General features: G+C 38.3%; 1 protein-coding gene across 4 annotated transcripts in view; it reads right to left on the bottom strand.

The window, feature by feature from the left end:
- Positions 1-15,121, bottom strand: part of ATP8A1 (ATPase phospholipid transporting 8A1) — a 215,715-nt gene that overhangs the window by 70,715 nt on the left and 129,879 nt on the right. For all 4 annotated transcript variants that reach the window (XM_067531192.1, XM_067531193.1, XM_067531194.1 and 1 more), the window contains 2 exons: positions 6,388-6,560; positions 68-251 (listed from right to left, as the gene is read on the bottom strand). In XM_067531192.1, coding sequence (XP_067387293.1) covers positions 68-251; positions 6,388-6,560 — 357 coding nt within the window. The remainder of the gene's footprint in view (positions 1-67; positions 252-6,387; positions 6,561-15,121) is intronic.

Genomic DNA, 15,121 nt, shown 5'->3' with positions numbered 1-15,121 from the left:
ACATTAATCAGTATTATGTGATATAAACGTATTCTGTTTTAATATGTTTGACAGCATAATGATTTACCTGTGCTATGGAGTAATCTGAAGAATTAGCTGCCTGTAGCCCTTCATTTCCACTAATACCAACGCCAACATGTGCTGTCTGTATCATACTAACATCATTTGCTCCATCACCAATTGCCAGTGTTACTACTTTAACCTGTTTCTTCACCATTTCTACTACTTCAGATTTCTGAAGAGGAGACACCCTTTGAAAAAACAAACAAACCCTGACATGGAAATTCTGAATGCATGAATTACATTTCTTGATCTGCTAAAAGGCAATACAATATGTTAAATACAGCATCTGTCAATGAAATACTCTTTTTACTTCCCTCAAAGACACATTCTTAGATCACATTTCAAGCTTCATGTGAGCCCAGGATTTTTCAACAAGGTTAGAGTAGGATTGGATTTCCCATATATATATGCCAAACATCACTAAAATGCCTATTATGAAATGCAGAAATCTTCATTAATATAGCATTAAGGTGTATAGTTAAAATATTAAAAAGTCAGAAAATGTAAAAGGGAAAGTCCCAACAGCAATGATAACAGATTCATTTTTATATTTGTTGTAGATATTTTTTATTTATATACTTTAATGTGTTTATTTTACAAACAAATAGTAATATAATAAAATCACACATTTAAATACAAAAACAGGAATAGATAAATACTAAAAGTGGACAACATTGATGAGTTGAAGATTCCAACATCTATTAAATTACAAAAAAGTCACGGAATGCAAAATTTAACTGTGCAACTATACTGTTTGACTCTTTAGTGCACTGCTGTTGCTGGCTTCCTCCTGAAGAAAAAGTTTTGGTACTGAGACAGGAGTCCTACTGTTTTCTGCTGAGCTCTACAATGCAGGTTGGGATACTACCTTCTCTTCCAGGACCTTCAGGGTCTAATCTCGAAATAGTCTTAAAAGCAGAAAGGAGATTTGGTGCTTGATGAAATAGAGATGGGGTTCCTGTAATAAAAACCTAGGACTGAGCTGCCTTCAGTGTGCCACCTATAGTCTTAGCCACCATACAACTTCCACCAGGAAAGCTTTAAATTCCTCTCCTGCCTTCTCTCTAGTAGCTTTTCAGTAAACTTGGATATCGCATCCCAGTTTACAAAGTCCTTTTTAACTATCAGCACTTGCTGATTCACTATATGCATCTGGAGAGAGGAGGTAAAATAATTATTTTCTCCCAAATAAGCCGAGTCTCTTGGTCTCTTTTTCTCTGAACTTATTTAAATCTCTCTTGATGCAATCTCTCCTTAGTGGCTGTCACTACTAAGGAGTTTGGGGCAAGATGGGAATTAATACACTGAAAGCCTTGCATAGGAAAAAGACAGCATTTATCTGTGTGCTTAGCTGTAGAGGGTAGAGAGGCTGGCATATGCCACAAGGTTTTTGCCAGTTCTAGAAGAGCCACATTAATAAGGAGGAGTAAAAGCCTGGAAAATGTCTAAAAACTTGTGTTTTGTTGCACATCCCTAAAGATGCAGCCATTCTTCTCAGAAGCTCCTGATAAGACTTAAAATGAAATGTCTGGGATCATTGGGCGAGGAGGAATATAAATTAACAAGAGCAGATGTATCATCTTGCAATAAAATTGGTTCCTTGGGCAATGGTTCCTCCTGCAGCATGGGCTGCTCTTGGGGAACAATATATTTTCGTACTTCCAACACAGGTGGTCACCATGAGCTTTGGTGTCCTTCTATTAGTCTGGGGTGGTGATCATGACCTTGGGGAATAGGAGACACACTAGGGATTCTACAGTGGCCATTGAAGGAAAGTGTAAGGCACAGGTAGTCACTAAGAACTGGGCCACTGTGATCTGTCCCTGTTGTACCACCAGTCCCACTCTTAGGACCAACGCTCCCCTTCTGGAGGCAATCTGGAAAATTTGCTAGACCATCTGTGTCTAGGAGGGGACGGTAAACAACTTGGAGATTGAACCAAACTGCAAGGAGTTACTGGAGTGGTCAATGGGCATTGGTGGTGCAACACCTGCTGGGGCTATTAGGCAACCTGATAGAGCTTTAGCCCATTGTGAAATGGTTAACATCGGCACCAAGGGATATATGGTACTTGGTGCCATAAAGTTTTCACGAGATATTGATGGCATAGCATCCTGAGATTGTTCTAGGAAAGACCTTGTAGTTGGTACTGTGGTAGAAATTGGCATTGCTACTCACCAAGTATTGTTCCAGTAACAACAACCAGTGCTCATGTACAGCCCAAGACTGAATGGTATCTGAAGACCGTACTGGTGCCAACACAGCATGCATCTGTGGCAAAGATGGTACTGGAGAAGTAGCTGAGTCTTTATTAAACTTCTTAGCTGATACGGGCATCAGTACCACTAAAAATCTCTGTACCAGAGCTGAGGAGACTGAAGACCGCCATACTGAAGGAGGTACCAACAAAGCAATGGACTCCCGAACCACTGGAGAGTCTGGGACAGACAGGGGCAGAGCAAAGCTTTTCCTGACTCATAAGCTCATGGAGTTGTCAGTATCAGAAACATTGCAGCCGCAACAGTGTCCATTGGTACTGGATTCAATGAACAGTCTGCAGACTGTACTAGAGTCAAGGGTATTGTATGAACATCCTCCTATTGGGGAGACGTGGGCTGATGGTCTAGCTCTACCCTCAGTACCTGATAAATCCTGATGGTGTTCTGAGTCCTTTTTCAAAGACGTTTTCTTCAACTTCAAGTCACCTTGGTTTGTCTTGTGTGTTATTTTCTGGAGAGGCCATGGAGAAGAACAAACACTGACCTCTCTTTCTCCAAGGAAAGAGACAGAGTTCAGGGGTCTGTCTGAGACACCGCAGTTGCATGTGCAGTTTGTGCACAGGAGGCAGGTTGATTGCCACAGGGGCCCAGAGCCAAGGGAAGTCTCATCACCTGCTTCATGAGGTGGTGTCTGAGATGCAGGTCTCCCGAAATCTGCCTTCTTTTTCTGAATGAGGGGCAGATATTGCACCTCTCCTTAACGCGCCCCTCATCATGGTACAAAAGGCAGCAGGCATGGGGGGGTCACTATTTGGAAGAGACACTTTGTACAACAGGCAGAGCTTAAAACCTGTCAAGTGCCACACACCAATGATGTCTAGCACTGAAAACTAAGTACAATATTCAAATACACTTTAGAATATATTATAATGTAAAAAACTTAACAGATACTAATTGCTGTTTACAGTTAATGAGAAAACTACACTAGCTATCTAAACAGAAGAAAAACTGTGAGGTAAAAATCACATGGGGGAGCTCTGACTAAGGCCATGGGCGGTGAGAAGAAACTGAAGAGGCGTGGGGCAGCACCACCCTGATATAGGTTTGGGAGGGGTCACAAGATAATGCAGGGTGCATAGGCCACTGCAAAAGATACTGCTTCAGAAAACTCTCTGGATCCAGTGTGCTGAGCATGTGCACATCTGAGTGGAATACATATGTGAAATCACCCAAAAAAGAACCTTTTTTTTCTTAGAGTGCCTCCGTGAATTGCTACTCATGGGAGGTTGGTGAGTAGTATTGCCCAGATGGAACATCAACTGAGTTCTCAACTGAGTAAAGACTGCAGTACAATAACACAAACCTAGCACTAAAGTGTAATATTATATTTAAACAAATTCATCTCCTTATATAAACACCAGGCACCAAAAGTTCAGGTCCATGATGGGTCTCGTGCAACCCTAAAGGTCACAGTTTACTGAAGTTTCTGGAAGCTCAAATCCCAGGGGCACCATTCTTATGAGAATGGGAATGTTGAGAACCCCTCAAAAAAGAATTATTCTTATTTATATGGGAAAAAATGATGTCTTTATGGCTGTTGTTAGATTTTTGAAGGGAAGATTTCCTCTATTTCAACAGAATTTTAGTAAATCAGGTAAAATTGGTGAATTAAGGCAATTACAAGAGTAGAAGGTGGTGTTAATGGTGGTTAAAAATATAGGAGCTAGCTATTACAAGTTTTTATGATTGCATGCATTAACCAAGTCTTTGCCAACACAAACTGCTGGTGTTAATAAAATGTTCCCTCTGCTCAACTGGAAGCATGCCTCACAGCCAAGTCTAGAGAGTCTGCTTGTCCTGCCATGGAACAGATTGATATAGAAGGTTAAAACAGGCTCCTTTTTACAGGAGTATGACAGATGATTCATAATTTAGTTTCATAGAGGAAAAATTTTCCTTGCTGCCTCACCATAGATGCTTCCTTCTTATATTATTCCTTTTTTTTTTCCTTTTTCAATCTGCTCTCTGAGAAAAATATTAAGAAACTAGATAAAATTCTCTACATAAAAGAACCAAACTTTTTAATATAAACCAGGACATAACTAAAAATAACTGAAAAAAATAATTAACTGCTCTCCTCCATGTGGCTCACTCTTGGATTTTAGACATATTTTATGCTCCTGATCCCAACTGATACTCCCAGCTCTGCAGTCCCAGTCATCTAAATTCTGATAATTTGGTGGATACCACCAACTGTTCTGTTCTGTCACTCTGGTGATTCACATAATGTCTAGCATTCTTAACAAAATGCCCCTCATTTCCTGGAGCTCCTACTCTTGGGTGTAATATTCCTAATAAAGCTGTAGATGCTACTCAAACACCTATGCTCGTATTACTTTCAATCTTTGTATTCTGGATTTAAGAACATTAGGAAAATATGAGAGAAATATCTTTTTCTGATAAAAAAAGATTCAGGGAAGAAAATACACAAATTTCCATTTTATTCCTGGTGAATCTCAGGATTGTTTACAGTGATAACTCTGATCTTTTTTCATCTACATGACATTAAATACTTAACCAGAAAGTAAGAAGAGGAATTGATCTTAGATTACTTAAATGTATTCATTACACTCAAACACTGAAACTGGTAATATTTTGACACTTTTTTTTATTGTTAAATGTTGGTATCTGCCAGCAAGCGTGTCTTTGATCTATGGGCAACTAAAGACCTCAATGGATGTGATAGAAGTGCTAGACACCTTTCATTCAACCTAAGGGGTGGATCAATTAAATGGCTCTTTATTGATAGCTGAAATAATGGAATCCACCACCCTATTCACAGACCAGCAAGTCCAGGCTGGAGCAGAAACCCAACCCTATGGGCCGAGGGGTTTCTCAGGCACGGACAGCAAACACAGGGACTGGTTGGATTGCAGCTGTGTGCATCTGTGCATAAGAATCAGGAAGCAACCTGGAAAGCCAGAGAAGCGCTGGTAGTGTGGCCCTTGGAAGAAGCTAAGAGAGAAAAAAGCTGTTCTTATCTCTAGGTCAGTGTTTCTCAATTGGTGTTCTGCGGAACCCTGGGGTTCCGCGAGATGAATTTCAGGGTTCCGCGAAAAATTGAAACCGTGCCACTGAAAGCTGCTGAAATCGCGCCACCGAAAACAGCTGACAGCGCATGCCGCCGAACAGCTGACAGCACCGCCGAACAGCTGACAGCGTGTGCCACCGAACAGCTGACAGCGTGTGCCACCGAACAGCTGACAGTGCCATCGAAAAAAGCCGACAGCGCGCGTCGCCGAAAACAGCTGATACCGCGCCACCGAAATGGGGAAGATATCCCGGATTTTTCAGTGGAGGGTATCGCATGGCCCCGCATAAGTTAAAAAGGGTTCCGCGGCCAAATTTAATTGAGAAACACTGCCCTAGGTTGATGTTTTGAAGCTTCTCTGATGTTGAACAAGTCCCCTTGTTATGATGGGCTCTCAATCCAAATAGACTGGTGTCTGTGATCAGGAGAATGGGCTCTTATTGTGAAGAAAAGGTCTTAACAAAAAGTGTATTTCCTGTTTCCACCAAATAAAAGACTTGATCATGAAGGGTGGTACTTTACTTTCCTTTGCACTTTTTGTTGGGTCTGAGTCCAGACCTATAGGAAAAGTCTTAGAGCTCTCTCATGTGCATTCTTGTCTATGGAGTGATCTCAATGCAAGGCCTAGACGCTGGAGCTAAACGTGGCTAGAGAACACTGTGGGGATCAGTGCCTGAATCTTGTTGACCCAATCCTATGTTGGGTAGACACTGGCTCTCTTTGGCCAGAACCCAGCCTCTTGTTTTGCTTGTTAATTCCTCTGTGTTGTGGTATGGATTACAATTCCCTCTTCCATTACATGATCACATAATATTGCTCAAACCACAAATTATAATATCATATAATTTCTACAAAATCTTTATTGACTTTGACCTTTTATATTCTCTTTTCTCTAATGTTGCTAAGCTATCCATCTAGCTGTATCTTCAATGAGACTGGTGCCAGAAACAAGTCTATTCCTGGATAGTACTTTATATTCAGAAAGAAAAAAAAAGAACACACTCCAAACCTTACCTGCAACAAATAACAGCTTTACATGACAAAGCCAAATCCAGGAAATATTGTCTTACTCCAAATGTCAAGGCATACTTCAGTGTTTTACCATCAATTATAAGAGCAAAGTCATTTTCCTTCCTCAAGGCATCACCAAGAGTACTGCAATGATGACTCAGGGTCTCTCTTGTTCCCTGTTACACACAAAAAAACCCATGTTAATTATCTTTATTTTTATTTGTTGCTCCATTAAAAATAGTTTGTACCTTTTAATGCAGCAGCAAACAGCAACTGATATTGTAATTCTACCACCAAACATATACTGTACTTAATCTGTTAGATTAGCAATCTAAATTTATTTTTGCTGTTTCTGGAAAAAATTGTGATTATTACATCAAAAATATCTGGGGAAAATATGCTGGTGTCTTCAAGTATTTTATATATTATTTGTTTGGGAACAAATACATACATTTCTGTGGAGCCAACAGTGATGATTCTAAAGCTGCAAAACAGTTTCTAATATAACCTCATTTTTTAAATGGTCATAACTTGCCAAACATCTTTTGGGCTAAAGTTTTCTTTCTTGGTTCTTCCCTGTATATATAATATTAAAAGGAAAATCTAAGCAAAATATCTTTGTAGTTTAAATTATTGGATAGTGAAAAATCTACACTTTTTCCACACTGTGGAAAATTTGAACCACACATTATTTAACACCCCCAGCAAAAAAAAAAAAAAAAAAAAAAATTTAAATGGACACATAATCCTTAGTAAGGATTATGCGTGTTGCTACATTTGGGGTGGGGGAAAAAAAATTTATAAATGATCACTTCCGGGTATGCTTAGATATGAGCAGTTCTTAATGAAGCTCCAGTCCCTTCGTGACATTCGTGCATTTTTCTTTGCCCAGCTTGGCAGGACCAATGGCTGCTGCTTTCAAGATGCATTCTGAAATGTTCTTCAAATTCAAAGCTTTCATTAAAACAAATAAACAAACACACCAACCAACCCTCTCTATCTCTACGTTGCAAAGATGTAGTCATCCAAATATAAAACATTGAACTACTGCCCTATTAATCTAGATTTACATATAACTAATGCCAATCAAAAAGCAGAAGTAAAGACTAACTCTTCCCCAATGTTGTTCACGTCCAAAAGGGACTATTTAAATAATGAAACTATAAAGCACATGCAATTATTTTCTTTCTTTGAAAAACCCATGATATTAAATGCAAACACTAAACAAATTCAATATTAAGGATGTGTAGTTAAAAAAATCTTAAAATTTTAGGAAATAAAAAAATTAAGGTTCTGAAAGTATTGTCAATCCTGCTGAATTGCAAACATGTAGTACATTCTATTCCTGCTTTCCAGTTAAAAGTGTAGCTTAATATAATGCTATTTATAATGTAAATCAAATATGAAGGATGTGCAACACGACAAATTAAGGTTCTAACAGTAATGTTTATTTTGCATTTCCTCACTTTTTATGATGTTAATTGTGCAACATTAATGTTGCATGAACACTGCATTCACCTTAAGAATGAAACAAGACTGGGTGTAGGGATACAGTTTTTACAATAGAATAAGACCATTAGCAGTATTTCTGTCCTTTGTTTCAACTATGGACCTTTTCAGGGCTCTTGGGCCTCAAAATGCTTATTTCCATGTAAATAAGCTTATTAGGCTTATTTCCAAATAAGCATCTTGGGCCTCAGGATGTTTAATTCCACATAAGCAAAAGCACAAGTACCACTTAAAGTTTATGGTGGCCAGTGACTACTATCAATGCAAGATACTACTATCTGGGCTGTCAGCAGTCCCCAGGGTGTTCACCAATTATCAGGCTGTGCTTGTGACTCATTTGTGTCATCAAAGCCTGAAGATGTTTGAAGGCAAAGAAGTTGAACAAAACCGGCCCCAGGATCAATCCTGGGGCACTCTGCTTGACACTGGCTGCCCACTACCTATTGAGCCCAATGATCTAGCCAGCTGCTATCCACCTTATAGTCCATTCATCCAACTCATACTTCTTTAACTTGCTGGCAAAGAAAGTCTTAATTATGCTGCCAAATAAAAGCTCATTAGAAACCTTTCTGGGGAGGTGAATCTACATACCAAGGATGATAAAAGAGCTATTATTTGTATCTAAGCTGTTTAGGAAAAAATCAAATGGGCTAAATAGCTTTTGGAGACTAAGTGGATAATAGTATGCATCTGGTCACATTACGAAGTATTTGATGTTTCCGTGCCTAACCATCACCTCAGGTGTCACTTACTTAATGGGATGCAAGTTTTAATTATATGTATTTATGATAAGATTGTATCTGAAATATTTAGGGCTGCTATGAAGGGTTTGGTTCACAGGCTCACAAATCCCTATTTTCTGAACACGGCATCAAGAGCAAATGTTTGTTTTGGGAGGGCAGTGCTTCTATCACTGTTTAAGTAGCAGGAATTCTCAGCCCACCTCTTCAGGGAGGTTACTAATACCTAGTCTCTTACAGTGGGGCTCTATGAGAGCAATGTCATGAAGGAGAAATAGAGATTAAATACTTACAGTAACTCTTGTTCTTTGTGTGGCCTTCACAAAGATACAATTGCCCTCTCTTTCTCCTGCTTTCTGCTTGAGAACCCAGCTGCAAAGAAGGGTTTTGGAGGTCGACAGCAACAAAGAAACTTATTTATACTCTTGCTGTATGGGAAGCTTGGCTTGAGGAACATATACACTCCATGAGGGCCACTCCATGGGAATAAAGTTTCTATATTTTTTTCTCTTCTGAAGACAGTCTTCAGAATAAAATCACCCTATTTAGCCTGGGGCATGTTAAGTTCAATGATCATGGGATCATTTCAATGATTAGTATAAATATGACAATCTAAGATGCAAATACTGAACAGAAGTAATTTTTAAAAACACTTTAAAATGGTCTTAATGGGACTAGCATACTAGGATCTGCCCCACCCCCTTTTTCCAGATTATATATTTTTCCAAATATATACATATATCTGTCTCAGCTGCCTTCCAAAGTTTTCCAAATTCTCTTCCTCAAATGGAAGATGATGGGGGTGGTTCTTTTTTATGTTTGGAATTTCCCTTTTTAGTTTCCTAATCTTTCTTGAAATTGCAATGGAAGGTAGACTTCCCTTTTGTCTACAATTACACTCTCCAGATAGCAATGCTGTGCCACAGCTATACAAATTCTTAGACTGTTTAGTATGAAGTATATTCTGCTCTATTAACAATATACTAAATTACAGTTATATAAAAATGAAAGTCTATGGAAATAATGTATTATAAATACTTACAATTACAACAGCAACTACACATTTTAATTTCCTGCACAGTTGCTTTTCATGTAATATGCTCTTGATTAACAAACTCTGCAAGATACTGTGTATTATAGATATTTCTATCCTCTGCACATATAATCTGTTTAATTTTTGGCTCTACTTGTTATCAGACTCTGATATTGATTACAAAGTTTATTTTATACCTCATCTTCCATTGTTGTTCCTGATACAAGAAGCACAAAAATTGATTCTCTAAATTTCCCTTAATAAATCTCATTGCAAACTTAGTGAAACTGTGGACTACTTTTAAGAGTTCTGACGGGGCTTTTAAACAGTTGTACTCCGAAAAATGATTTTGCACAAATGACACCACAGGTTTCCATATTTATTTCTCAAGTACTTCCATATCAAATAGGGAATTATCCAATTCAAGAAGATTTTCAAATTTCAGCTATGTATGCAAAAGATAGCAGTCAGAAGAATCAACCTATGTTCTTTCCTGCTCAGAAGCCTAGCTGATTAATTTGGTATTGAGGTGTGAGGCAGAATTGAATCCAGCATGCTTTTCCATAGCTATTCTGGCGCTGCAGTGACAACTAGAGTCCTGCAAATCCGCAGATATCTGCTTTATATCCCCGGACTGTTTTTGCGGATTGAGGATTGGATGTGGATGGTCACAGATTCCATGAGCTCCATAACTTGTAGGGCAGAGCTGGAACAACTGTCAGCCCTGGCCCCTGCCAATCAGCTGATGGGCAGGTCAGCGCCCCCCCCACCCCCCCTCCGCCCCCATGGCACCGATCAGCTGTTCAGCTGCTTCAGGAGGCCAACAGCAGGGGGGGAGAGGGAGGAGGGGGACAGCTGATCAGCGGGGAGGAGGGAGTCACTGCCCACCACACAGCTGATTGGCAGTTTGGGGCTGCTGCTGCCACTGGGATGCTGGCATCCATAAAAGATATGTGGATCACAGGTCAGATATAAATTTATTCTTGTGGATGCAGATCGAAAAAGATCCACATTTTTGTATCCACACAGGGCTCTAGTGATAACAGGAAAAAAACCTGTTTGTGTCAACAAATTAACTAGAATTACTGAAAAAAACAACCACAGCACACTGATGACATGCATCATTTTCACGTGGGCTCTTTGTTAAGAGAGAGTCTTTTGAACCCAAAGAAATAGAACCTGAGTTTACATTTAAAAAAAAGTAATTTTCTACCCTTGGAGATAGCCTTGAAATTGTAAACTAATATAAACCAATCAGTAGGATTGAAAGGACAAATAAGCTGGGCTCCATGTCACCATTAGGAGGCCAGTAGTACCTTAAGGTCCTCTCTCATATTCCAAATTTTATGTAAAATGAATAAATTAACTTTGGGATGTATTCCAAAGAACCATTTGGCTGAATCTGCCCAAAATCCCTAGGTTGGCCCTGTGGATATTGGTGTGAAAATGGAGGACAGCAATCAGGGTTTAGGTTTTTTTGGCATGTTAGCTAACAATTGTTTCACAAGTCTGCACAAAAATGCTAAGGCCAGCTTTGTTTGTTAAAATAATGTAACTTTCCCTGTAGGCTGGAACTGAGCCAGTTGCTGCTCAGCAGAGGCAGTCACCATGCAGCAGCTGCATCCACCATTGCTCTGGCAGCTGATGCAAGGGCAACTCCCCTCTTGTATTCTTCACCAGCCCCACTAGGAACTCATAGGGAATGAAGCATGTAGTCCTCATAGCCTTCTGTCAGCTGTTCTAGCAGTTCACAAAAGGGAGGAAGAGAGAAGCTGGGGCCAAACATCTGCTGTACTGTCTGTTCTGCAACCCCTGTAGCCTGCTTCTTCCCTTGCCACTAACAGTGTGCCTACTCATCCCCATCCCACAGAATATGAAAACCCAGTACTGGCTTGACCAAGCATACCATCCAGGGGAGACTGCTTGATCCACCTGATTTCTTCAAGCCAACCAGATAAAACCACAAGCAGTAGTGGGACATATATTACTCAGGGAATATCACATGCATCATCAACTGAGGCAGTAAGTTTTTAAGAGAGCCTCTTGTTAAAACATTGGCAGGCAGCACATCACTGACACAAAGCTAAAATGTTATAAACTGCCTCTAAATTTGAGCACACAGTTTTATGAATATTTTCATCTACTTTTGCAAACATGAGTTATGCAGTCAAATCAGACAGATGTACAACTGCCCAGTTTCACATACAAATTCAGATGCTATGTGAAAGCCTGTTTGAAAATGTGGCTCCCTGGGAGAAAACATGATTAATATAGTCGTGCTAAGGTATCATTTTTCTGTAACTCCATCCATCCATTTTCTATAACTCCATCAAAAGCAAACATCAGGGTGGAACATGCATACATACTGATATGTGTTTGGATGATTAATACAGTAGAACTCATTCTGAGCAGGATGTACAGGACTATGTATATTCAACAAAAGGTCTTTGTGGGGGAAGAAAAGACCTCCTACTACCTTTACCTCCTACCTACACCCTAAATATGTGTTGTTTATATTATTACTGAAGGCTGAATTTGCTCAGCCAGCTGCTTAAAATTTCAGCCATGTTTTTTATAATCCAATATCTAAGGGATCTAGTCCTATACAACATGTTTCCATTCCCATTGAGAAACAAATGCATCTGCTACTATGAAGGTAACTCCAGAGAAGGAGATTTGAAATTTTTTTCCACTTAACTGTAGAAGAAAATTCACACCCAAATAGCAATGCTAGATTCCACAATAGCTCAGAATTAATTTATTGAGCTACTATTGCTTGCAGTGCATTCTTCTACCTGGACTGTGATTTTGTTCCAAAATATTAACACTCCTAACGTTTTTCATAAAATTCATCATCACAAAATCTGAAATTTGATATGGTTTTATTTTCTAATAAAAGCATTTCCAATATTTGTTGTATTAGAAATAAAAGAATCATCAAAAGGACAAAACCATTGAGTATTATTCTTTGTTTAAAAATATTTAAGTATTTACTTGAGATTTTGACCCATTTTCATTAGAAGAATTACATATTGTAGGTTCATCTTTTAATATATTTTAAAATCTTGACTATAAATACTGATACTCATTTTAAAGAGATAACTGAATATAAATGTCACAATGTAGTGATGTAGGAATATGCTACTGTACTGTTTGAGACTTGTTCATTTTTGTTCTCTTTTATCTGATGAAAGTATCTTTTGCCAGTTCAGACATTTAAAATGAATTAGCTAGAATTCAAGAAGAATTTGTTTTGGACATACTAATATTTTTAAAAGATCATGTATTATGCTAGTAAAGGAAAATGAACATTTATATTTAAAATATAATTGTTCTAATTCTCTTCTCACTTGCACTGATGTAAATCAGAAGCAACTCCATAAATTAATGGACTTCTATTGTAAAGCCAGTGACAACAGAATTAGGATAATACTAGAAGTTATTCATTTCAGATAAATATCTCTTGCCCAGAATCTCCTACAATAGTTTGTAAATTTCACAATCACCTCCACAAATGTATGTCTTTAGAAGCACCAAAACTAGTATAGGTAGTAAAGAAATATTTTTATGGAATAGTTTTGTGTCCGTGATGTCATGGTCAGGTCTTGAAAGGTAAGTAAGGAATATATCTTTACTTGATTTTAAAAAGTAAAATATATGTGCTTTTTATGTTTATACATATTCAGTCACTAATTTTGGATCCTGAACAATTTTTCAGAAAACGTTTTAGTTCACTTTTAATTGATAAAGGTCAATAGTACTACAATGCTTATAATTTATAGCTTTATATAATTTAAAAAACACACTTAAAGACTCTTTTATACTCTAAAGGATGATCATGGATCTCTTTCACTCTGACATTGCAGGATTAAGTCAGGGTCTTTTAGCTTCACTATGTTACCTGACAAATCCAGAAGGACTTGACCAGGGCACCATGCCCAGCAACCTCTTCTCTCCCACTCCAAATGGGGAACAAAAGCAACAGCTGGGAGGTTCTCATAGTGGGTGGATTGTGAAAATCTACAGACCCTTGAGCTTCTTCTCCAAAAAAGCCAGCAACAGCTGCAACCAAGAAGGTGCAGGAGGTAAAGTCAGAGGCTCTATTGTTACTGGACTCAATTTTGGAGAACCAGGGCCAGTAACATGTGGAAAAGAACAACAGGTGTGAGGAGCCTTCGCAGCTTCTTGACACAGCATTCACTCAAGTCTCAAATTTTATTTTCTAATTTCTTGACTTTTTCACCTGGTGTTGGGTCTCCTTCATTCAGCCTTTATACACTACCACTAAAACCCTCAGCTACCAAACATCATGCTCCCTGCCACTTATGCCTCTTATTTTCCTCTCCCTTCTTTTCTGCTTATTAACTCCCTCTCCCTCAGTTTCCCTCTGCCTTTACCAACTCCCCTCTCATAGTCCTATAATTCCTTCCTCTCCTCAACTTCAACCTCAAGTGATCTAAACATAACTATATGGTGAATTAATTTTAATACTTTTGAGGTTTTCCCTTTAAGACTTTTGAGGCCAAAGATAACTTTCATGCAAAAGAAAGATTTATTTCCATCCTCTGGTTTTAATTGTATTCAGGGATCCCTTAGAGGGAGATGATTGCTCTATTTCTTACCCCCTCCAAACCCCAGGAGATGATCCCACTTAATGTCATAATCTTTCCTGATCTAAAGACCCTCTTCTGGCATGTAAGAAAAATGGTATATTGTTTAGAAAACTGCAGGGCAAAAAAATAGCTCATGGGGATCAACCCCGCCCCCCCCCCCAAGGAGTTTCTTTGCAGCTAAAACAACATTTTTATCTCTCCTAACTTAAACACATTGTTAGAAAAGTTGAGTGCAGTAAATCTGAGATACAAAAAATGGTAACTGACACTATTATTACATATGGTTAATTTTCAAAGTATATATTCGGCAAAAATCAGTGGATCTGCATCTGATTACAACAGGGGTAAATTTGGCCAATCACTTACTCCAGTTTAAGAGACTAAAATGATTAATAAAGTTGGTAAATCAAACTCTTACTGTAGACATTTCAATATTTGCTTAGTTGTTTGAGTTTTTTAACAATAATGTTTAAGAGGCATATCATTCATAGGTACTAATTAGTGTTTTAACAAATATTAAATATTCCATATAAAAACAAGACACAAATTAGCTCTAGTCATTTAGCAGCACTATGGCATAATGCTTTTATTATGCAGCTTTCCTGATGCATAATAAGCAGCAAATTACTTTGGCTAGCTGACCTAAAACTCATTAAAACAAGACAAGGAATTAAACTATTTCAGTTTTAATAGTTCCTAACAGAGTTTGCTACGTTAGACTAAAGTAATAGATGTTAAAGTTGCTTCTCTCACAAAGGAAAAATATTTTACAGATATCTGGATATTTTAGGTAAAATAAAGCAACATTTTAATGGGACTTAAAATAATTATTTATCATGTTG

Source organism: Emydura macquarii, unplaced genomic scaffold (assembly GCF_026122565.2).
Source record: "Emydura macquarii macquarii isolate MOO-44397 ecotype Brisbane River unplaced genomic scaffold, CSIRO-AGI_Emac_v2 contig_3128, whole genome shotgun sequence".
Classification (NCBI taxonomy): Eukaryota; Metazoa; Chordata; order Testudines; family Chelidae; genus Emydura; species Emydura macquarii.
The sequence above is the reverse complement of the archived record's forward strand: the minus strand, read 5'-3'. Positions and strand labels throughout refer to the sequence as shown.